Source organism: Panthera uncia (assembly GCF_023721935.1).
Source record: "Panthera uncia isolate 11264 chromosome A1 unlocalized genomic scaffold, Puncia_PCG_1.0 HiC_scaffold_16, whole genome shotgun sequence".
Taxonomy (NCBI): Eukaryota; Metazoa; Chordata; class Mammalia; order Carnivora; family Felidae; genus Panthera; species Panthera uncia.
The window spans coordinates 24,350,770-24,376,008 of record NW_026057576.1 but is presented as its reverse complement, the minus strand read 5'-3'; the positions used below and the strand labels follow the sequence as shown (position 1 = coordinate 24,376,008).

Genomic DNA, 25,239 nt, shown 5'->3' with positions numbered 1-25,239 from the left:
AAGAGTCAGACACTCAACCAACTAGGACTTTATTTTTGTGGTAATGTGTCATCAGAAGATCATAATGTGGAGCATGCACACATGCTCTCTCTCAAGATAAATAAATACAAATTTTCAAAAAAGGTCACAGTGTAACTAGCATCATTTATATAACTAATGTGATTATGTACCATAACTGACATTTTTATAACAAGATGACATCAACATAACTAATAACATTCAGTAGATACTAAAATATAAGCATATATTTGGTTAGTCCATATATAGTTAGTGTTAACTAAACGTTCTTAGTGGCGGTGTAAATTTATGAGGGGAGGAAAAAGCATTTGGGGTTTTTTTAGTTTATAGCCTTTGTTTTTATGAGGTTGGAGTAAGAGTAGTTTGAATTCTTCCAAGTTGAAGCATGTGCAGAATTCTTTCAACCCCTCTATTCATCCTTTTGATGGAGAGAAAGTGAGACCATATGGCCTGCAACCCCATTCACAGTGGAAAGTCTCCTAGAGTGAATCAATAGGGAGTCCTTCTTTCTCGCTTTGCTGTCCTAAAGGACAGTCTAAATGACTCGCAGTCTCTAATATCAATATCCGCATCACAGCAGCTGGTCCTAAATGGAATACTCTCCCTTGAGCCTTACCACTCCTTCTGTAATCACCCCCCCGCCCCCGCCCCAGCTTGATTTGGTTTTAATTAGCACCAGAATCTCTCTTCTTAATTTTTTGAAAGTTGCTAAAATAGCATATTGAAATTTACCTTATCTTTTCAAAAATTCTGAGTCTCAGCACACGTTGGTGGCCACATACAGTCAGACATTTCCCATCTATTATTCCAGCATTTATAGTTTCATGGAGTCGCTAATGAAGTAGCCATTTGCTATATTTGCTTAGTCACCATAGCAACAGTGTTTTGGTTAGTGTATGCCTGGGTAGTTTCCTACAGCTTGACGTGATACGCAGCTAATAATGCTGATTTCTACTTAGAGGCAACTGAAATTTTGCAGAATGGAATTTTTAAATTTGCTGAATAGAAGTTGTTTGATCCCACTGGTGTATTCTGTTGGCACTCATCACGTAGTCATAGGATCATAGAAATTTTAATTTGGAAGAATGATTCATACTTGCAGTATATATCACAGTGACTGGCTAGAGAAACATTGCTTCTATCACCATAAGCAGCTTATTTAATCCCTAACCTAAATATTTTTAGGAGTCAAAGGAATTGATCTGAAGGTTAGCAGTTGGGGCTGCTTGATAATCTTGGGTGCTTAGCTTTAAACTATTTTAAATAATTCTGGTTATAAGCCTTAAATTTATAGTATAACAAATATGAAAACTGGAAAGGACTTCTTGTCCCAGTCATTTTTTCCCATCTTTCATTGTCTGATTTCTGATAGGTCAGCCTCTTTGAACTACATTACTTCATTCATTTCCCCTTCTACACATCCACTTTAAGTTCCTTTAGTCACTACTTAAAGTAACAGTTACATAAATTTATTTTCATTTTTAAAATGTGTTTCCTTCAGGGGCGCCTGGGTGGCTCAGTCGGTTAAGTGTCCGACTTCAGCCCAGGTCACGATCTCGTGGTCCGTGAGTTCGAGCCCTGCCTCGGGCTCTGGGCTGATGGCTCAGAGCCTGGAGTCTGCTTCTGATTCTGTGTCTCCCTCTCTCTCTGCCCCCCCCCCCCATTCATGCTCTGTCTCTCTCTGTCTCAAAAATAAATAAAAACGTTAAAAAAAAATGTGTTTCCTTCAGAAATCACGTAGTATTAACTCGCACCTTACAGAAAATACACATTCTCTAATATACGTTATTTGGAGAAAATAGTGTAGCTTGTTCGTGGTGATAGAGTTCATAGTTTCAAGAATCTGATTTAATCTTAAATGATGTAAAGATTGTTGCTGTACCATCTGTTATAAAAGATGTAAAGGCTCACTTAAACCACCAAGTTCATTTCACATCTAAATTGCTTTTATCAAACATACTCCATACTTTAACCCCTACTTCGTGTATGAATTAAACCCACAGACGCCCACTTCCCTTTAGTCATCTATAGTCTCATTTTGATCTGTATAAAAATACAGCAAGCTCAGATCCTATTAATTTCTTTCTTGGCTCTAAATATTGAGCTGGGAGGAATATAACATGGGTGTGTTTTAAAATGTGTTCATCCAAATATGTACGTACATATATGTACATACATACATATTTTTTCATTTGTTCCTGCCTAACACAGTGCTAGGAAACCAAAGTCATAGGATTGGTTGCCATTTGAGTGTGTTACCTTGGACTGTTCCATGGACACAGCTGGCTTTCACTAGAGGGAACTGGGGAAAAGAGCTTGTATAGAACCATTACCGCAAAGGAAAAAATAATATAGATAGGAGTTTATGATTTCTTACTGGTATTCATCCTCATCATCCTTTTACTGATATTCCCCCTCACCAAAGAGGTCTACCAGAGTGACATTTACAAAGATAAATTGCCCAGCTTATCATATCAAAAGAAGTGGATTTTGTGCATCACTCTCAAATAAGCATCATGGCCTGTGTAATAATTTGTATCATCTCTGCACGTTGATGATGCAGAAAACGTTTTTATACATTTGTTTTGGGCCCATAATAGCAGTTGTTCTGTGACTAATCAGAGCTACATGAAGAATAGCCTGATATCCCTAATATTTTGTGGGAATTATAGGCTATTAAATAGGTGACTATAAGACGAAGCTGCTTTCAAGTAGAGCTAACAGTGCAAATAAAATAACACACAGAGTCTAAATCCATAAAGCATCAGGAATGTTTTCACTCCCATGTTGTTTAGAAACCCTTTTCCTGTATGCAAGTGTGTTGTCTTTGTACTGAGACCAGTTATAAAAATCCTAGGTATAAATTGAACCGGGTGGTATTTTATGTATTTAGAAAAACCAGATTAAAACATTTCTATAATGCTTTCCTCCCTCTATTAATAGCAAGAAAAAATTTGTGTTACACTCATAAAATGATAGACTCGGTTCTTAGTAAATCTGTCCATCGGTTTTATGTAAAAGAAAATTTGCATTATGGACAGGGAACTTTCTGTCTGTTGTAGAATTCCCCATCAAATAATACCAAACCCGAATCCTATTTATCAGTCAGTGGATAAGCAGTTTGGGGAGCTTTCAAAATAGTAGATGGAGTTGAATGTCTACTGAGAGGACTGGCAACATGAACAGATAAAGTTGTGAAAAGAGAAAATCTTAGTGTAATAATTATTCCCAGCACTTTATCAAAATGGTGAACGTAAAAGCGTTATTAGTTTTTCTGTTATGAAACGGAGTTGCTTTTATTATATTAATGGCAATTTCTAACAATTTTTCTTTTAGTTTTTTGTCTTCTTTTTTTTTTTTTAATATACAGGCCTCTGTAATGACTGCCTTTTTTTTTTTTTTTAAAGCTTATTCATTTTAAAAGAGAGAGCACACACATGTGCGTGAGCGGGGGTATGGGCAGAGGTTGGCGGGGACAGAAGCCCAAGCAGGCTTCATGCTGTCTGCACAGAACCTAACGCAGGGCTCAATCTCCTAAACCATGAGATCATGACCTGAGCTGAAATCAAGAGTTGGAGGCTTAACCATCTGAGCCACCCAGGTGCCCCTTTCTTTTAGTTTTTAAAGAATTTTATCCACAAAAGTAAAACCTATGTGAGACTTGAAGCTCTTAAAATCACATTGCAGCCTTAAACTAATAAATACATTTCAGTCTTTAATGAAAAGAGAGAACTTTTGCATCCTATTAAATACTTTCTTTTTAAATATTTTCAATCAAGATGTATATGATGTGGAGCGCCTGGGTGGCTCAGTCAGTTAAGCATCCGACTTCAGCTCAGGTCATGGTCTCATGGTTTGTGAGTTCAAGCCCCGCGTCAGGGTCTCTGCTGACAGCTCAGAGTCTGGAGCCTGCTTGGATTCTGTGTCTCCCTCTCTTCCTCTGCCTCTCCCCCGCTCACGCTGTGACTCTGTCTCTCAAAAATGAATAAATGTTAAAAAAAAAAAAAAAAGACGTGTATGATGTGATTCGAGAATATTCAAGGGCTTGGCAGTTCCCTAGTATATCACACTGAACTGCCATGGTGACTGCTTGGCCTACAGCTCTCATCCAGTCATTCCTCTGAGTCATTCAACTCTGTACATGGGGAATCTGCTGGGAAGCAGAAGGATGAAGTCCATTACTTAGCTGGTAGGGGGAGCCTTTAAGCAGCAGGACTCTCTAGAACTAGTACTTAGGCAAAACTCATGTTCTGTTTTCCTAAGTAATCTGGGAGAAGAAATAGATGGTGAAACCCGAGTTGCATGAGTAAAATGGTGGTGTCAGGAAGATTGCTAAATGCTAAATTAACCCACTGCATGCACAGAAGTTTATGAGGGTCATTATAGGTAAGTGTTGGGCACAGCATGCTTTCAGATATGAAAATCTAAATGAATCCTTAGGGGTTACAGGGTAGAAAGGGGCCTAAGTGTTATTGCTTAATATTTCCTGAGGCATTTGCCTATTTGGTCATTGGGGTAAAATAATGTATTTGAAATAATAATCTCTAGATAGAAGATAGAGAGAAAAACAACTAAAAAGGTCAAGGAGGAAAAACAGGGACACTAGCCAAAGTAAAATAGACACAATGAAGGGAAGGTGAGGAATAAAACAGTTACTCCATGCATTTGTACCCACCTTGCAGTTTTTCTAAAGATGGCCCTGTCCTCTGGGAAGAAAATTATAAAACCTCCTTGAATCATATAATGAGGAAGACAGGGAAAGATAATTTTTGAGACTTAGTTTAAGAATGGTTATGAATTTTCTGTATAACTTAAAGCGATGTTCTGCTCAAATGTAGTTTTCTACTTTTGTTCAACTTAGATACATATTCTAGTCACTACTGGTTGGAAGTCATATATGAGACATTGATTTGAGTGCCCTAAAGATGAAATCCAAAAATATTTGACTACATCTAATAATTCAGTGAATCTTAATAGTTTTTTTTTTTTAATGTTTTTATTTATTTTTGAGAGAGAGACAAAGCATGAGCAGGGGCGGGGCAGAGAGAGAGAGGGAGACACAGAATCTGAAGCAGGCTCCAGGCTCTGAGCTGTCCGCACAGAGCCCGACTGAGGGCTTGAACTCACGGACTGTGAGATCATGACCTGAGCTGAAGTCGGACACTTAACCAACTGAACCACCCAGGCGCCCCTAATTCAGTGAATTTTAAAAATCAGATGCATAGTTACCCAAAACTGTAAGCTACAATATTTGTATGTCTTTTGATGCTGTGGTTAGGTTATAATTATTTTTTTATTTTTTTATTTTTATTTTTCAAACGTTTATTTCTTTTGAGAGAGAGAGAAAGAGAGGAAGAATCCCAAGCAGGCTCTGTGCTGTCAGCTCAGAGCCAGATGCAGGGCTCAAACTCAGGAAGCATGAGATCATGACCTGAGCTGAAGCCAAGAGTCAGATACTTAACCGACTGAGCCACCCAAGCACTCCTAATTAGTTTTTTTAATTAGCACTTCTGTGAGCATTACATATGTTACCTGCAGCCGAATGGCATTTAGGAAGAAATTTTCTTGGGGTGACTGGGTGGCTCAGTCGGTTAAGCGGCTGACTTCAGCTCAGGTCACGATCTCGCCGTCCGTGAGTTCGAGCCCCGCGTCGGGCTCTGGGCTGATGGCTCAGGGCCTGGAGCCTGCTTCCAATTCTGTGTCTCCCTCTCTCTCTGCCCCTCCCCCGTTCATGCTCTGTCTCTCTCTGTCTCAAAAATAAATAAACGTTAAAAAAAAAAAATTTAAAAAAGGAAGAAATTTTCTTATCCTTGAAAACATCAGAGGAGATCAAAGAAAGTGCTTTTAATCTGATGTAGCCAAATGTCTCCTATTAGAATAAATAAAGGATAAACACAGATTCCCTAAGTCTTGGCTTTAAATTCAAATTGCTAAATCAGATAATTATTAAAAGTTGTCTTCAAATAACTCCCATACATTTCTGTTCAGTGTAGTTACTTGAGTAATAACAGTAATTACAATAATAGCTACCATGTACTGAATGCATACTGTCGAATGGCTATTCGAAGTGTTTTGTAAAGATTATCTCCCTTATTTCTGTTGTTATAATCCTCAGTTTTTCCCCACAAAGTCACAAAGGTGTCAAAGAGGTTGACTAACTTGTCTTAGGTCAGACCTGGTGGTAGGACTAGAACTTAAAATCGGAGTCTGGTTTCAGATCTTACCATATCATGCATGGTATGGTACATTCTTTTTAGGCTAAGCATTGTTCAAGGTCTTGCAAATGCCAAAGATTTGATTTTATTCTCAAATTTTTTTTAATGCAAGATATTTGTATGAATCTGAATACAAAAGATAGTTCTTTGTTGCTCTTTTGAATATTGAGTTATAAATATTAGTGGACCTTTTGATAGATAAGCTTTTGACCACACCCCTGGGAACTGTACCAAATTATTTAGGCTTTTTGCTTTCACTGGAGTTGGAAGAAGGGAAATACAATGAAACGTTTTGGGTTTTTTTAATGTTTATTTATCTTGAGAGAGAGAAAGAGATGCAGAGAGAGGGGGAGAGAGAAAATTGCAAGCTGGCTGCACGCTATCAGCACAGAGCCCAGTGTAGGGCTCCATCCCACAAACCATGAGATGCGACCTGAGCCAAGATCAAGAGTTGGATGCTTAACCAACTGAGCCACCCAAACGCCCCTAAAATGAAAAGTTCTTTTTAAAAAAAAAAAAATTTTTTTTTAATGTTCATTTATTTCTGAGATAGAGACAGAACATGAGCAAGGGAGGGGCAGAGAGAGAGGAAGACACAGAATCCGGAGCAGGCAGCATAGAGTCCAACGTGGGGCTCGAACTCACAAACCGTGAGATCATGACCTGAGCTGAAGTCGGTCACTCAACCGACTGAGCCACCCAGGCGCCCCTAAAATGAAAAGTTCTTAAAGAATGAAGTAGAATTATTTTTGTCACTCACCATCCATTGAAGTTTAGGATAATTTCACTTCTACCATAGGAAGAGTAGCTAGTTTTTGATCTTGTATTGAGAAGTAATAAATGGTCCCTGCTTAGGTAACCTTTTCTTTTCCCCTCATATATTTCTACTTTTTGCCTGTACTAAAATAGTGACTAGAGTATATGATTAAAAGGAAAAGTATAAGCAGGGTCACCTGGGTGGCTCAGTCAGTTAAGCGCTGACTTTGGCTGGGGTCATGATCTTGTGGCTCATGGGTTCAGGCCCTGCATCTGGCTCTGTGCTGAGAGCATGGGGCCTAGAGCCTGCTTTGGGTTCTGTGTCTCCCTGTCTCTCTGCCCCTCCCCCACTCGCACTCTGTGTGTGTCTTTCTCTCAAAAATAAATAATCATTAAAAAAAAAAAAAGTGTAAGTAGCAGAGGATTTCTCCCAATAAAAGCTATCCTCCCTTCTGTCCCCTCTTTCCTTTCTGCCTGCTTCCTGCTTCCCCATCACACGCTTAAATTGAAATCCAAACTTTCCAAGGTGAAAAGAAATTTACTTTCATGAGATGGTATTAAAAAAGCATGCCTAACTTAGACTAAAGGAAAAAAAATTATAATGGATAAGTTGCAAGTGACCATAGTTTATAATTATTTGAACAAAATCTTCAAGCAATGCAAACCTTAGACATCCTATTGTTTTCTAGATTCATAAGAAGTTGTTGTTGTTGTTGTTGTTGTTGTTGTTGTTGTTGTTGTGTGCGCTGTCTTCCTGGCCCCCTTCCTACAACAGTTTGGGTGTCTTTTGTACTTGCATTCAACCAGAGCTCTGGTGACTTAGAAGTAATGCTACTGCTTAAGTTAAAGGTATCCCCTGGATGAACTTGCCTTCAAGTTTAAGATAATAAATATATTACATAAGGAAAGAATATGAAAGGATAAACTATGTAAGATAGTGGAAATGTTTTGGCAGGAGGCAAGATATTTATATTTTGGACTGTCGAGTGGAGACTTTGTACTGTTTAGCAGCGATAGATACTCTCTGAAATGCTGGTGACACACTCTTCCTGGAGCAGTGAAAATTTGATAATAGATTGACAGTCTTGTAGTGTTTCAGTGAAAAATAGAAATTAGGCAGTAATTTAGAAAACAAGAACAAGATCCTTACAAAATGTCTTCATTACACTAACAGTCATTTATTTTACCTTACTCAACACATACCAAAAGCTTGTCAGTGACTGTTGTTTCTAACCAGAATCTAGGAGAAAACAAAGTCCAAGTGTGAGTCATCATTCCTTGAGGAGTGTAGGCCCCTTCTGCGTACCTTGCTAGCTAATGTAATGGACATATTTTGGGACATAGGATATTTTCTCAAATAGCTATAAACATTTTAAATTGGGACAGTATATGCTTATCAACTCGAAAAGACATCTGGGTTGTTTCATTATATTTAAGATGTAATTGTGATACAGGTGAAGAGCCCTGGACAAGGTATCATACATTCCCCCCTACCCCCCGCCCTGCTTCTGACAAACGGTATGATCATGGGTAAGTCACCATTATGCTGGGACTTAATTAGCGATTTGAATTCTTTTCTCGTGTAAAAGAATTCAACTCAGTGTTAAGCATGTCATTTAGCAGGAGCGGTTAGGTTGAATCATATGAAATTGCTAGTTTTATAAAGAGCCGAAAACTGTCTAATTTCTGTATTGTTTAGGAGATATTTTTCGATTGTTAGTCTGCTTACTGGCTGGAATGCACTCCCTTAGCAACAATCTAGGAGAGCATCTCAGCCAGCTCCCGGATTCTCCTTAGGATAGGGGCGTGGGATTGGAGGTGGAGGGAATGGCTGGTCCTTCAACAAAACTGGTGTCTTTATGCAAGTGGTTATTACTTGTGTCATGACTTCCCGGCTTCTAGTAAAGAATTCTTAATTCTTTGCTGCTGTTTTGCTTCCAAAAAGCAAACAAAACCCCTGGGATATAGATGTTTGAGGGCTGCTAACTAGTGGCCTGGTAGAGCTAGTATATGTGTTTTTTGGTATTGAGGGTTTTGTTTTCGTTTGGGGAGGGGAAGGGTTTGCCCTTTATAAAAATTGAATTAGTTGGCACTGTTTAATAAATGCTTTCACTTAAAAATCTGACTGCGTTTTCTTGAGTAATTGGAAGATCTGGTAATACTCTGCTTGTATTCCTACAGACTAACAAGTAAGTGCTAAGGACTTACTGCCCACTGAGGATGGAGCAGGTGCTCTATTTCCAGTTCACCACAGCCCCTAGCTCTCACTGGTGCTTCCTACTCCACTGGACAAGCTTCTGTAGAGATTTGACTTTGTGATTCTCCAGTTGAACTTTCTGCCGTGAGAGAAGTGTTCTGTCTCTGTGTTGTCCACTATGTAGGCCAACAGCCACATGTACCTATTGAGTGCTTAAAATGTGGTTGGTGTGCCTGGGGAGCTAAGTTTTAATTTAAATTAATTTAAATAATTGTATTTTGCTAGTGGCTACTATATTAGACAGTGTAGACAGTGTAAGTAGATATGGAGTGTCTGTTTCCTGCAGAGTGAAAATTAAACCTATTAAGCCTATTCTCTTAAATGTTAGATCTAAATGTTAGATATATTCCTGCAGATCTCATGATTTGACAACCAGATTACCATTCCTGATTGAATGCAGCCTAAAACTTTTATTCTCATCTTTTATCTTCTCACTTGTTATTCAACACAATTATCCTGCAGGCCTATTCTAGGCCCTAGGAACACAAGGAAGGTTTGTGTTTTCATAAAGCTTACGAATAGTAAATATTTGTAAGGGACACTTAAATTATTTAATTTCATATTTACTCTCTTTAATCCTTTGAACAGCCCTGCCAGGTAACGATATAACTCCATTACTCTGGTCCTCCAAGAAGCTCTCCCTCTCCTATTCTCAGAATATTTAAAACTTCCTATAAGTGGACTGTGTTAAATGTCACCAGAACCTTTCATATTAGTAAATCAGCTCAGTGTGCACCTGGTTATTACCTCACCTGGCCTTTCTCCCAGCCTTCTGTTTGCCTGTTCCCAAGCTGGGCTTTCTTCTGAAACTTCCCTTTGGTTATCTGACGTTGGGCCAAATGTATGTGCTCTCGCTCATAGACGCTTCTGGTGCTCCACTGCTATTCCTGCTTCTCCTTGCCTTGAGATCTTTCTTTCTCTCACCCTGCAAATGTCAGCCTCCTTCTCCCCGCTTAGAGGCACTGTTTACCTCTTTCACTGCTTACTTTCTCCTTTTATTTTATTTTATTTAAAAAAAAAAATTTAATCTTTATTTTTGAGAGAGAGACAGAGTGTGAGCTGGGGAGGAACAGAGAGAGAGGGAGACACAGAATCCAAAGCAGGCTCCAGGCTCTGAGCCAACAGCAGAGTCCAGTGTGGGGCTCGAACTCACAGACTGCGAGATCATGACCTGAGCCAAAGTCAGATGCTCGACCGACTGAACCACCCCGGCACCCCTTACTTTCTCCTTTTAAAAATGAAATAAAAATCTTAGAAAATACACCTGCTTTTATGAAACCTGTCATTTTAAGAATAGCATAAGTTGCAATCAAATACAGCTGTAACACAAATGACTCCTACATTGGCAGCTGCTGGTGGAAACACTTGTTCAGTGTTTGTTTTTTTTCTTTTTTTTTTTTTTTTTTTTGTAGTTGTTTAATTCTACAGTTGATAACCAGATTAGCCAAGGTGGTGTTACTTAGGGTTTTCCACTTAGTCATGAAAATAGTCTGCATGTATCAAATCAAGCATTAATGTGGGATTTCTTAATGTGGTTCTTGCCCTGCATGATCTAACTGTCCAATAATGGTGTCATTTCTTCATTTGCTTAACAAATATTTATTGTTACTTTAATAAGGGAAGCACTGTACTTCCCAAGGAGAGTGAATAGAGGATCTGTTGACTAAAATTTATAGACTTCTCTTCCCCAATCTGCCAGTGTTCATCTTTTAAATTATTTTGGAGATGCTTATGCTACTATTCTTATTTTTTTAACATGGATTTTATATTTCAGAAATACACTAAATAATGTGAAAATCGATCCCCAGCATAGTACATAAATCTATATAAAGTATAATGAAGGAGATCTTTAAGTGATAAGGGTGATTGATTATGGACCATGATTGTAGCCTAATGACTTGTGACATTAACTTAATAGGAGTCTTTTTTTCAGTGTTGAAAAGGAGCATGTGCTCGCGTGTGTGTGTGTGTGTGTGTGTGTGTGTTTGGGCTTGTTGCAGGCAGGTTGATGAGTGTCAAGGAGAATTACTTATTTTGAACTAAACTCAACAAAATTTTAATTAGAGATTTTATTCTGCTATCTGGCCTTTTGGGAGACTGTATAGAAGGGACTGTATACTGTGAGGGACTATAAATTAACTGCTTGAAACCTGGAGTAAAAGAAAAAAAAGGATCTGAGTTCCAGTTCTATTTTTGCATACTATGAAGAAACAGTGAGATGGAGGTGATGTAGATAAAGCTTTTAACACTGTTTCCAGTGCGTAGTAAGCGCCTTTTAGGTGTTTATTATTACTTGTTATAGTTATTACTGTTTTGTTAGTATTTCAGCTCTTAGGTCATGTGGCCTTTGACCTTTTAATTTGATGGGAAGAAGTAAGAGGTAAAACTGGCTCTTTAGCTAATAATTCCAGAAAGACTAGTAATTGAGCTTTCTAAGAATGGAAGTACTATATTCAAAATTGTCCTGAAGTGATAGTAATTAGCACTAATAAGTATTTTTTTAATGGTTTATAAAACAAAAGTAAAACAAGGCCTGCCTGCATCTAAATGATCACAGGATATGCTTTTTCTGTTCCAATTTCTTTAAAATAACACCATATTTAAAATTTTCCTGAAAAAAGTTAACACCCATTTTTTTTTTTAAGTCTCTAGGACATTGAAGCTCTTACTTTGCTCTCAGTCCAGCCCACAACCTCTGTGTGTACTTTGCTGTTCAACCTTGCAAACCAAATATTTCCAAATTATGTTATTTTGTGCAAACCCAGATAAACCAAGACTTTGAAGGCATGTTGAGGTCCCTGATGTTTAATTAAGTGCATTGTTCAGTGGTGAAATGGAGTTGCAAATTGTTTCAACACTTCATGAGATAATGTTAGATGAATTTATTTATGTTCGGTAAAGAACCTGCCAACCTATTTTAAACTATTCGGGTTTATTAAAGTATTTTAAGACTTAGTTCTTTAAAAATATGTTATATTTTCAGTGCCTAGATTAACGTTTTGAGTCTTAAATCATAAGATACCCCCTTTTAATTAAAACCCTTGAAGTTGACATTTTAAATACATAATAGGAAGGTTAAGATTTTATATGAGTTCTTTATTTTTAAAAAGTTAATTCACTGTTTTCCTTTCTATATTTAAGAGATGAAATACTTTGAGGATAAAAACGGCATGACCCTCTGTGGATGACAGCATTGGCTTTTAGAGCTGTTGCACTAGAATTGAAAGGAAAGTATGCCACCTGAACCTGAATCAGAATGCAGTGCCTGCAAATAAATTCAAGTGTAAGAGTATGACAGGAATAAGTTACCACTTATAAAGACACACTTACCTAAACAAACTGAAACCCCAAGGAATTTTCAAATTGTGAAGTAATGGGAACAATCATTTAATGTGGGAGGAAGGAGCTAGTACATGCCTCCCTCCTTGAATGTCTCATAAGATCAAATTATGGAGTGCAATGATTGAAACAGGGAAGACAATTTAGTGGCAGCATAACAGATAGATTACCATTTAACAGAGGCCAAACCCCTGAGAACTGATTCCGGTAAGGATAGGGCTAGGATTAGAACACAAAGGTTTTCAGAAACAGGCTGCTACGTGATTCCCCCCCCCCCCCAAGGGGTAATACATACCTAGTTCTAACCCTTTGTAAACATCCCTACACCTGTCTTCAATCATTTTTTTCTCTTAGTCACTTCGAGACGTCTTCTCTGCTCGGAGGAGTCATTTCCACCCAGTCTTTTTGCCTCACCTCTTTTTTTTTTTTTTTTTTTTTAAGTTTATTTTTGAAGGAGAGAGAGACTGAGTGTGAACAGGGGAAGGGCAGAGAGAGAGAGAGAGACCAGAAACCAAAGCAGGCTCCGGGCTCTAGGCTCTGAACTGTCAGCACAGAGCCCGACGTGGGGCTTGAACTCAAGAGCCATGAAATCATGACCTGAGCCGAAGTTGGATGCTCAACCGACTGAGCCACTCAAGTGCCCCTTGCCTCACCTCTCAAAAGCATGAGCAGTCCTGATCTAGTTTACCCTCAAGTGCACACACTGGGGTTAATATTTACTTCATAGCATCATGCAATCGGCTGTCATAATACCAGTCCCCTGCTCCATTTTAGTAGTGCAGTTAATGAGTTATAGGTAAGCATTTGTTTAATGCTGGTCTTCCACTGTAGCAAGTCTGTTCTTTACTGCAGCATTCCCAACCTCCAACCCGGTGCCTGGCAGAGATAGGCACCCAGTAAACACTTGCTGAGTGATTGCCAGCCAGAGGCTTCTACTAAAATCTGGTCATGGCACAGCTGCATGCTGTCGGATGCAGATGTGAGAGAATGTGGATAAAGCTGGAGAGATAAGCAGGGACTAGATCCCAGAGGGACATGAACTCATATGAAAGAGCTGGTGCTTTGTCCAAGAGCAGTTGAGAGGCTACTGAAGGAATAGAAGCCCAAGTCCATCTTTGGGTGGACACTCCCCTTCTAGACTTCTAGCTAGTACTTTCTTCCTGGTTCGTAGAAAGTATATTTGGCTCATGAAAAGCAAAGTAACATTGTATGTATGATTTATGGTTATATATACAGTAAGTTTCTAAAGATATTTCTAGAGTACTTTTCTTACGCTTCATAAAATAATCATTTTGGGGTGCTTGAGTGGCTCAGTGGGTTAAGCATCTGACTTTTGATCTCACCTCAGGTCTTGTTTTGTTTTTTTTTTTAGAGCACGCAAGTTGGGGAGAGGGGCAGAGGGAGAGAGAAGGAATCTTAAGCAGATTCCGTGCCCAGTGCGGAGCCTGACACAGGGCTTGATCCCATGACCCTGGAATCATGACCTCAGCCAAAATCATGAGTGAGATGCTCAACTGACTGAGCCACCCAGGTACCCCTCAACTCAGGTCTTGATCCCAGTGTCATGAGTTCAAGCTCCACATTGGGCTCTATGCTCCATGCTGGGATTTATAAATAACTGGTAGAATTTAAATATGTGTGTTTCAACACAGGAATTACTATATCGAATTCGGGAATCACAGTAAAATCAAAACCTGTAATATTTATAACTTTTCCATTTAAAAAAGCAACTGGTATATATCTAAATTCTTCTGAGTAATTAGGTGTTCCATACTTAAAAAAGGCAGAAGCAAATAGATAACTTCATGCAAGAAATAAAATAAAAATTTTATAAAAATAGGTACTTTTTATACTGTGAGTTGTGTTTTTAAAGAAATTTTAAATGAAAATTATTTTTAGTTCCTGCTCTATTAAACAAGAGTATTTAAAGTCATATGTTTATAGCTTTTCCCAAAAGTGGTATTTTGAGTTATATTTTAATTTAGATGGAGGGCTGCATTCTATACCAGTGTTGTCAAAGAGAAGTTTCTTTGATGACGGAAATGTTCTATATCTTGCTGTCTAATAAAGCAATCATTAGACCTTAGTGTCAACATATTATCTTTATCTTTTATCGAGTGAATACAATTTTGAATTAATCACTTGATTAGTTTAATGCCATATAATTAAGATAGTTCATTTTTACAGGTAGATTTTTTCCCCCAGAAATTTAAAGCTGGTTAGTTTCTTTGGTTTTAGTAGTTAAGACTTGACTACACAGTGTAAAATTAGAAGCAAATTGTAGAATTATGAGATGGTTTATATGTTTAGCCTATGTTCAGGTTTCTGCATTATTGTCATACACATTCAGTGTGTTTTTGAAGTATTATATTAAGGCTTAATATATCTTCTGAGGTTACTTTTTTATATATTAAGTATTCTTGAGTAAGAAGAATTATAGAAATAACTCTTCAGGTTTCCCTCTAATAAATAAGTTTGTTGACAATGCCTTCTTTTTTTCAGATTGCAAATAGAAGAATCTTCCAAACCTGTAAGGCTATCACAGCAACTGGACAAAGTGGTGACAACTAATTATAAGCCTGTTGCTAATCATCAATACAATGTAAGTCTTCATGTCTATCTTCATTCTGTTATATCTTTGTTCTTAAGTTTTGTAGACTCTTAGGTTTTAAAAGGACATTAGCAGTCAGGTACCTGCTATTAGGTGCTTGAGTTATCTAGACTGAGGAAAGAATATGACAGTTTGGCAAACATGGAGAAGATGTTCACTGTGTATCCTAAGTTAAACAATGAGAAGAAGGCAACCACTGTTCAAAATACTCTTGATAAATTTTTCAAAGAAATAAAACACTTCATTTTTCAGTGTTTCCAATGTTTTAAATTACAGTGTACTTAATATTAGTTTGATTTTTCCCACTTTTCTATACCTTTATGGGACTTTTTAATGTATCGAGAAGAAATTTTAAGTTTGCAACAATGGTAATTCCTCCCATTGATTATTAAGATTATTTTGCATAGTTTCCGGGAGCCTGGGTGGTTCAGTTGGTTAAGCGTCCAACTCTCAACTTGAGCTCAGATCATAATCTTGTGGTTTGTGGGTTCAAGCCCTGCATCAGGCTCTGTGCTGGCAGTGTGGAGCCTGCTTGGGATTCTGTCTCCCTCTCTCTCTGCCCCTCCCCTGCTTCTTCTCTCTCTCTCTCAAATAAAAATAAACTTAAAAAATTTTTTTAAAAAAAAGATTGCTTTGCATAGTTTCAACTTTTATGGGCATTTTTATGGTCTCACACTACATGGAAAGTGAGGACTGCCTGTATATGTTTTATTGAAGTATATCTTGTGTAAACCATTTTTATTGAAGTATATCTTGTGTATACTATATATATCATGTTATGTTACGCTATGCTATGCTGTGCTATGCTATATACACACATGTAATATGCATATTGTGTACCAGGCGCTGTTCTGAGTGCTTCGTAATAACGCATTTGGTCTTCATACCTGCCCTAGAAAGCAATTACTACTATTGTCCTCATTTTAGTTGAAGTAACTAATACAAGCTGAGAGGTTAGCTTACTTGAGGTCACACAAGTCACTAATTAACCAGTTCAGGCGTTGAACCCAGGTAGTCTGGTTTGGGAGCTATGCTGTTAAATGTTGTTGCAGGTCATTAACAACACTAAAAGGGCTAAGGATTTTGGGTCTTGAAATACTGGAGATGTAAGGGAAAATGTGATGATTTTCTGAAAATACAGTGAAGCCTAAGTTAAGGGCAGTAATACTTAACAGTTGATATCTTGTGTCCTACTTTGTTGCTTAACATTCCTCTAGATATACAGTATTTAGGAAGAAAGAGTCCCTTTTTAAGACTGCCCTTAAGTATACAGATTTAGGTGTCACAGATTAGTATCTGTCAAACCACTACTTTATGATATTTGAGTTATTTTACATGAGAGGTAGCAAACGCCTATAGAGCCAACTAGGCATCTTCAGTGAGCAGAATGCTGAAATTGAAGGTGAAATGGTAGGGACTGTGATGAACTGGAGTGCACATGCCTCTTCTTAAAGACATTCAGACTTTAAAAATTGCTACACTATGTGGATTAAGTAAAGCAAGTCAAAGTTCATTTGCATCCAGCCGGGCTTTCATTTCACAGCCTCTGGTTATGCTTTAGGGGAAACGTAAATTAAAAGAAGAGAACAGGCTGAATCAGTGTCTGATAATCCAAGAGGGATATTTTATGTTGTCTCTTGATTGAGACACGTAAATAAAAGTCTACTTTTCTGGCTTCTTCTTTATCACAGTAAGGACAACAAAAGACCATACTTTCCATAAGCTATGAGGAGATCTAACCTTTCTGGAGAGAAGTTTGATAATTTGTGTAAAAGGATATATTGTGTATAAAGGATATATCCTTTGACCCAGCAGTCTTGTATCTAAGGATGTATCATAGAAAGACAGGTACCCAAAGCTAGATATACAGTAGTGTTTCTCTCTATTGTTTAAGACAGGCAAAGATTGGAAACCAGTGTCCAAACTTAAGATTAAATACTTTAACAGTTGTTATTTTTGGACGGTAGGAGCTAGAATGATTTTATCCTAATTTTCTTCTGTATAAACTCTTTTTGAATTGTTGGAATCATCATAATGAGTGTGAATTGATTGAATTGTTACAGTGGGCAGTAAAGCTTTTCATTGGAATAAAGAAAAGTAAGAAAGCTAGGAAGGAGTGTTAGTACCTAGCCATGATGATCTCCTACCAAAAGAAAAATCAATCAGAGCTGGCACTTTGCTAGTATCAAAGTTCATATTCTTAGCAGCATTGGCACTATATCCACCTGGTAGGTATAGAAGACATATTCCTAATTTCATGTTTTTAGGATGTTTTTATATTATTTTCTTTTTAGTACAAGTATGAATACATTGTATTCTGAACTTCTTATTGGGCCATAATGATAAAAAACATCTGCCTTAAGACTTTTTAACATTAAGTGGCAGTTCATGGTGTCAACCTTCATTAAGGTTGTCATAGCATTGGTGAGTCATTGTACTAATGTAGTTATAGTAATGAGCCATATAGTAATCTTTGGAAAGATTTTGTTTATATAAAAATAAAGATTGACTATAATCTATCACATTGCATTATTTGAATATTTAGTCATTCTTTTCCCCCATGGGAGTATATCAGAATGAATGGAGGCACCTATGTAGATTTTAAAAACATCCTCAGTATTATAGTATAAGATCAACTATAGGAGTATAAAGCTTTTGTCGGGCACCTGGGTGGCTCAGTCAGTAAAGCGTCTGACTCTTGCTTTTTGGCTCAGGTCATGATCTCACCATTTGTGAGATTGAGCCCCTAATGGGGCTCTGTGCTAACAGCTCAGAGGCTGCTTGGGATTCTCTGTCCCTCTCTCGCTGCCCGTCTCCCCTACTTGTGCTCTGTCTCTCAAAATAAATAAATAAACTTGAAAGAGTGTAAAGCTTTTGTTATTTTTATTAGAAGGAGACTTTGACTTTTTAGAAGATCGAGAAACATTAACATAATTCAACAAGAATGACTTAGAGGGTATATAATCAAGACATTCAATAAAAATTTTAAATTCAGTATAATGTTGAAATGTTTTCAAACATTTCAAGCATAGTGAACTACGTAAACATGAAGTCTGGTATTTCATTGTAACAGTTGAGGATCTTTGAATAAAATTTTAAAGATAAATGTAAGGAAAAAATTTTCTACAAAAACTGAAAGGTTGGAAAATGACATAGATATTTTTTAAACTATATTACTGCATTTGATCAGAAAGAACTCACCTTGCATTTACCCCTGGAACCTTTTCCACCCACCTATGGCACATAGATAAATTTACAAATACAGTTGACTTTTGAACAATGTGGGGATTAGGGGCACTGACTTCTTCCCCCACCTCACCCTCCACACTCAAATCCATGTATAACTTTTGACTCCCCAAAAACTCAACCTACTGTTTATTGGAAACCTTCCTGATCATATAAACAGTGAATTAACACATATTTTGAATGTTATATGTATTATACACTATATTCTTACAATAAAGTAAGCTAGACAAAGGAAAATGTTATTATGAAAATAGTTTCTCTTTTATAAGGAAGAGAAATACATTTACAGTATTGTATTTATTGAAAACATCCATGTAGTCCGAACCTGGTCAACTGTATCTAGAACACATATGTAATCATTTCCAATTTTTTTTTAAATATAATTTATTGTCAAGTTGGCTAACATACAGTATATACAGTGTGCTCTCAGTTTTGGGGGTAGATTCCCATCACTTCCGAATATTTGAGCTCCCACTTTGTACATGGAGCTATTCTAAGCATTAAATTGAAATTTATTTCTTTAGTTCACAAACTATCTGGGATATAATACCTACCATACTTGCCATTCAGGAAGCATTTATTGAGCCAAAAAGAATATATGATTAGAATTATAATTTAGAATGTTCCTTCCTTGAAAGACTTGGCCCTGAGAACTCTTGCCTTACCTGTAAGGTATGACTTGTTAGGTTTCACTATAAGTGGTTTTCTTGTACCTTACATCTTCATTACATTTCTGAAACTTGAAACCAGTTCATGTGGGTCAACATTTTTCAAAGTTTTGAAACACCAATTTTGTGAGAGTCTTCTGGGGAAAAAGAAAAAAAAGAGTTGTGTAAAATGATTTTGTGTTAAAAGAACTTGTAGATTCTGATTATGTTATCCTCTTCAAAATGGACACTGTAATATATTAAAATTAGGGACCTTGGAATTGGTTTAAGTCTATATTTTGTATGCATTTGAACATTAAATTTACCTTCCCCCATCCTCTGAAGTGTTTGTAAAAGCAAACTTTGGGAAATAATGGCTTGTCAAAGTAGGATTTACGGGAGGGCCCATTGAGTGAGGGGAGAAATATTGGAGCTTGTATTTATCTTGTTTTTCATGTAATAAAGGAAAGAAATTGAGCTTTAGAAATACTGTGGATTGACCCTAGCACCCTCACACAGTCCCTGTGCTAGTCATTTTTCAGCAGAAGAGTAGGAATTTTATAACACTGATGGTTTGACAGTGGTACTTCCAAGCACCTCACATTTTCATTTGCTTTCAGCTTTTTAGGTTTGGTGCTAAATTCAGAGGTTTATATTATAGTACCTATTATTAGTTAAACTCAGTCTTAAAAAATGAACAAATGCTTTTAAAGTTACCTGTAAAGATAATATACTAATAAAGCAAATATATGTGAACAAGAAAGTGGAAAAACTGACGCTTCTATCTAAAATGACCTCTTTATCAGTCACTGTGTGAGGTAGAAACAATGATGATGTAATCTGACGTGACAAGAACTTGGCCCTGGAATTCCAAAAAGGAAATTAGCAGTATCATTTTAAATGTGACTTGTCATCCCTGTCATCAGTGATGATTCAGTTAGTGTCTATCACGGAAACAAAAACAACTCCAGATATTCCAGCAGGAAGGGATTTAACGTGGGGAATTGGTTACAGATGGTTTACCAAGGGCTGGAGTTGGAAAAGGGGGAGGGGCGTCGGTTACCAGAGACGACGAAGCTGCTGCTGCTGGAGGTGTACAAAACGCACACAAAAAAGCAAAAATCTCCCCTCCTCCTCCTTTCATTCTCCCATTGGCAGGGCCCCAGCTGGAAACCAGCTGGCGGGGGACTCTTGGAAGTGTAACCTGTAGGTCCCCTGCTGCCACCACCCCCGAGGCCTGGGGCTGAAGGCTTGTTGAAGATAACTGACGTAGTGATCCTTACCTTTGCGTGTGTATTGGACCTTAAGTTGTATTAGCTATTGCTGGTACAAAGCTACTGTTTAAAAGAAAAAACAACTATAATTTGGAATTCACCTAAAAACAAGCATCCAGAATGTGAAGATTGAATAGTATATTTTCAGGACCAAACCAAAATGCATTTTACAATTTTGACAAATTAAAGCTTACTCTTAAAATAATGCTTGTTTTTATTTCATGTCCTTAAGTTTTTTAATTTGTGTATGCTTTAAAATATCCATGCATACTAATATAATAGTACATTTTACAATTTACAGATTGACATACATAGAATGAGTTGATATGTTAGATTCCTTCCAGCTCCCTCCATCTCTGCAAGTAAGGATGCTTCTGTATGTGGTTTCGTTGGCTTTGTGGACATCATCTAGCATGTGTAAATTTCACAGCCTTCTCACATGTGGTCTACACTTTTCGGCCTTTTCTTATAAGGAATTCTGTCTTCTGTTGTCTAGATAATAGTTCTCAGTGCTAGCTGTACACTAGAATCCCCTGGGAAGCTTTTTTAAAAAGAAAAATACCTCCAGAGATTGATTTTAATTGATCTACGGTGGAGGCCAACTATCTTAAAATTTTTCAGGTTTCCTTGGTAATTGTAGCATGCAGCCACCAACTCAAAGAGACAGGAACTTCATAGTTTTGTCTGCCATCTATCCTGTTGGGGGTAGGGCCAAAAATAATACCTGAGAGGAGACCAAGAAGTCTCTTTCCAGCAAACCTAAGGTTTTTAAAAAGAATTAATATTTTCTTGTCTTTATCATCCTCTCTGGCCCCCAGCTTCAAAAAATATTTTTCTTTCCCTTCTTTTTCTTGGCGACAACTCTTGGTCAGAAAGTGATAGAAAATTAGAAAAACTTAACTAGAGAATCATTGTTGGAGGGAGTTGAATGATTACATAAGATTTTGAGGTCAATCCCCAGGAACTAGGAAGAAAATTTATTTTTATGCACATTCTGTTTCCTTCAGTGTGGCAACTAACTGTGTTACGGTTGTTGGGTTTGTTTTTGTTGTAGTGGTTTTGGTTTTTTAGTTTTATGTATAAATTTGGAATTTCGCTAAATGAATAATAGATAATTTTAGGACCGTATCATAAAGGCTTATCAGCAGTATTTGCCTAGTATTAGTATAAGTATGCTACATGCTTTGTCCATTTGAATTTGCACACCAAGAACTCACGGACTCTAAAGAATTAATTTCCTCCCAAGAGATAAAAACACACTCTGCAAAAATAGAAGCATTAGGGGTGAGGAGGATCTTTGTAAGAATTTAAATGCAAACCATGATATTCAAGGCTGTCATGCTCACTTCAAAAGTTAAAAGCTTCCACAAAGACCGCCTTGACAAAGCAATCAAAGTATTTCTGCAAACAACAATCTAGAAATTTACAGACATCTGTATTATAGTATTTTAATTGGCAGTGGGTGGCTTTTATAATTGTTGTCAGTGATTAAGGTTTCAGTAATGATGGTTGAGTATCTCTATACCATACCACAATGGATTTTCTACACGTGGTTGCATTTTAGTCTTGAATAATTTGTTTTCTGTTGTGAAAGAAAAATTGTGTATAATAGATTTGTTTGGATTATAAAATTTTCAATTGGAGACTAAGTTTAAAGTCCTTTATGAATTGACATTTATTTCCATCCAGCTGGTTGTGCATTGATCTATGGCCACTGGAGCAGATATAATATCGGTAATTAAAATGCACATAATAGCCATTTCTGGTCCAGTAACTATCCCACCAGTATATTGTGGTGGCTGCTAACAAGTTAGATATGTGACTGTTTTGAGTGTCACCATTTTCTTACAGTGCCGGTGTGCCAGTATGAAACAAAATGCCCAAAGAGAAAAGAGCTAAAAAGAGAAGAAATAACATTATGTTAACACTATAGTCTTCTCCTTAATAGACTAGTTCATATCATTTGTCGTTTATTTGTAGAATTAATTTTATCTGTACAACATACAACATTGTGAGTACTACAATATTAAGATTGCCATTTCTGTGCTGTTCAGTTTTAAAAAGAAAAGTTACCTCAGGACCTTGGTTTTGTCCTGGGTATAAGGTTAGTCATTAATAACTTAATGACCATGGAAATCAATTCTGTCCCTTTTTATAATTTTACATACATCCACTGGAACTACGTGCTACCACAGAGTAAAATTTAGATTATAAGCCTGTCTTGGAAATTACCAAGCAGAGATTTAACTAACGCTGTAGTACAAAAATTTTGTTTCACAACAGTCTTTTTCTATAAGTTATCCCACAGTACAGACCCTGAGGACATTAAAGGCATGTTCTGTTTTGCTTTTTGTGTTTAAATAAATTAAATTTCTGTTATTTTAGTTTCTCCGATAAGGATTAATATTGCCAATTTGTTGCTGTTATTATTTTGTATGCCTGGGTTCTCAGATTGCAATTTTAAGTGTTTTTATTTCACTAAAGTTCGGTTGCACTGCCCATAGATACTGAGCCATCAATAGACACCGTTAACACAGCACATTTCTAGTCTCTTTTCCCCCAGATCTAAAGTAGGAAAGCACCAGCGCTGAATACAGTAATTTTGAGGTTGAAGCATGTAAATCAAGATTTTCAAAACGATCTGTGTAGAATTTGGTACTTCTCTCACTACTCATTAACATTGAACCACAACTTAATTTGACCCTTACTCTGATTCTAGTATTGATTTTAAAGTTCTTTTCCAACTTACTCTAAATTCTTACCTTTGATTCCGGCTCTCTTGGATCTGTCATGTGGCTCTGGGGTTGGAACAACTTTGATGACAAACCTGTACGAGGTTTTTCTCTCTGCTACCAATTAGAGTATGTGCCCTCTCTGAAGTGGACCATCTTGCTTTATCAGCAGGTTTGTTTATAGCTCTTCCTCAATTTTTGATGGGGTTTCAGTCAAAATTGAAAATACGTTTAATACGCCTAACCTACCAACACATAGTGTAGGCTAGCCTACCTTAAATGTGGTGAGAACACTCGCATTAGCCTCCCTGCATTTGGGCAGAATCCTCTACCGCCAAATGATAATCAAGTGTCGACCATCTCACGTAATGTATTGAGTACCGTACTGAAAGTAAGAGACAGAGTGGCTGTGAGGGTAGGGGTTCTTCACTCTGGTGATGGCGTGGCTGACCTGGAGCTCCAGCTGGCTGCCACCGCGCAGCACCGTGAGAGAGGATTGCACAGCATGTTGCTAGCCCGGGAAAGGATCCAAATTCAAAACTCCACTTACAGTGTCTACTGCATGCATATTGCTTTCACACCATCATTAAGTTGAAAAATAAGTCCAACCATCGTTAAGTTGGGGATTGTCTGTATTTGAAAACATTTTTCCTGTTAATCTTCCTCGCTTCTCCAGGCATTTCACACAAGGAAGAGTCTCCTAAGGGTGGAAGCTGAATGTACCATCGCTTATTTTTACTGTCTCCTGAATTTAACTCTTCCACCTTCTCGGCATAAATTAAAGCTGGGACAGGAGGGCACACACAATATCATGCAACTGTGGCTGCACGCAGAGAGTACCGAAGCCCAACACTGGACCTTCGCTCAGTCCTCACTTCCTTGGTACTATTTTTCTTGAGGACCTGTGGCCTCCAGCTAAATGAAATCCCACATCCCACTCAAGCCTATGAGAAGGCAGTAGGCTTTCCTCACCCTTTCTTAATCTGATTATGTCTCCCTTTATTTTTCTAGATCCAAGTTAAGTTTTTTTTATCCCACGCTTGACTAGAGTAAAGGATTATAACAACTTCATCTCCTAGTCCAGACTTTTCTTTTTTTTTTTTTAAGTGTTTATTTTGAGAGAGACAGAGACAGCACAAGTGGGGGAGGGGCAGAGAGAGAGAGAGTATCCTAAGCAGGCTCCGCACTGCCAACGCAGAGCGGGACCCGGGGCTCAAACTCACAAAACTGTGAGATCATGACCTGAGCTGAAATCAGGAGTCGGACATTTAACCGACTGAGCCACCCAGATGCCCCTGGATTGTTCATCTTAATACAAAACATAAAACCATTCAAATGAGGTGCAAGAGTGGAAGGGGGTTTCAGGATGCAAACTAAGTACAATTGTAAACAGGGAACATAATATATTTTAGACATTGCTCAACAAAGCAGGACTTAAAATAGTAATCCCTTAAGGCATTCCATGATATTTCTCTATTTAACCCAAAGACACTCCTGCTTGGATTTGTGTGTTTTGTCCTGGTGTGTCATGCTTACTTTCTCCATGATGTACCTATTCTCTTGCTTCTATCCTTCTTTTTTCTTTTTAAGTAAGCTCTACACCCAAGGTGGGACTTGAACTCATGACCCCGAGTTCAAAGGCTGTGTGTTCGACCAACTGAGCCAACCAGGCACCCCTCTTTTATCCTCCTTTTGATCCTAGAGAGAGAAAATTTTTGAATGGACCTCAGGTCCATCCCTTTGGGGCTTTGCTGTCTGTTCATCTCCCACTGAATTGGGTCAGACACTGTATTTCTGCCTTTGCCCTTAAATGTGTGTTTTCATCTGTTTTTTACATCTTCCCCATATTGGGAAGACTTGGATATTCTCCTTGGTCATAGGTGGCTCTGGTCTATCTCTTCTCCAGTCTTGCTTCTGACTTTTCTAGTCACACTGCTCTTCTCTATTTAACATCAATAGAAACTAAGTTTTATCTCTCTTATAACAAATCTCTATTGTAAAATATAGGGAGTAAGCCTAACTATATGAGGGTGGCATTTATGCAGTAATTTAGCTGTAGGTTTTGAAATACATTTCTCTTTTTCTTTCTTTTTTCTTTCTTTCTTTCTTTCTTTCTTTCTTTCTTTCTTTCTTTCTTTCTTTCT

General features: G+C 37.6%; 1 protein-coding gene across 2 annotated transcripts in view; it reads left to right on the top strand.

The window, feature by feature from the left end:
- The window catches only part of GTF2F2 (general transcription factor IIF subunit 2), a 155,682-nt gene that overhangs the window by 111,259 nt on the left and 19,184 nt on the right, over positions 1-25,239 (top strand). For both annotated transcript variants that reach the window (XM_049646983.1, XM_049646982.1), the window contains exon 6: positions 15,088-15,187. In XM_049646983.1, coding sequence (XP_049502940.1) covers positions 15,088-15,187 — 100 coding nt within the window. The remainder of the gene's footprint in view (positions 1-15,087; positions 15,188-25,239) is intronic.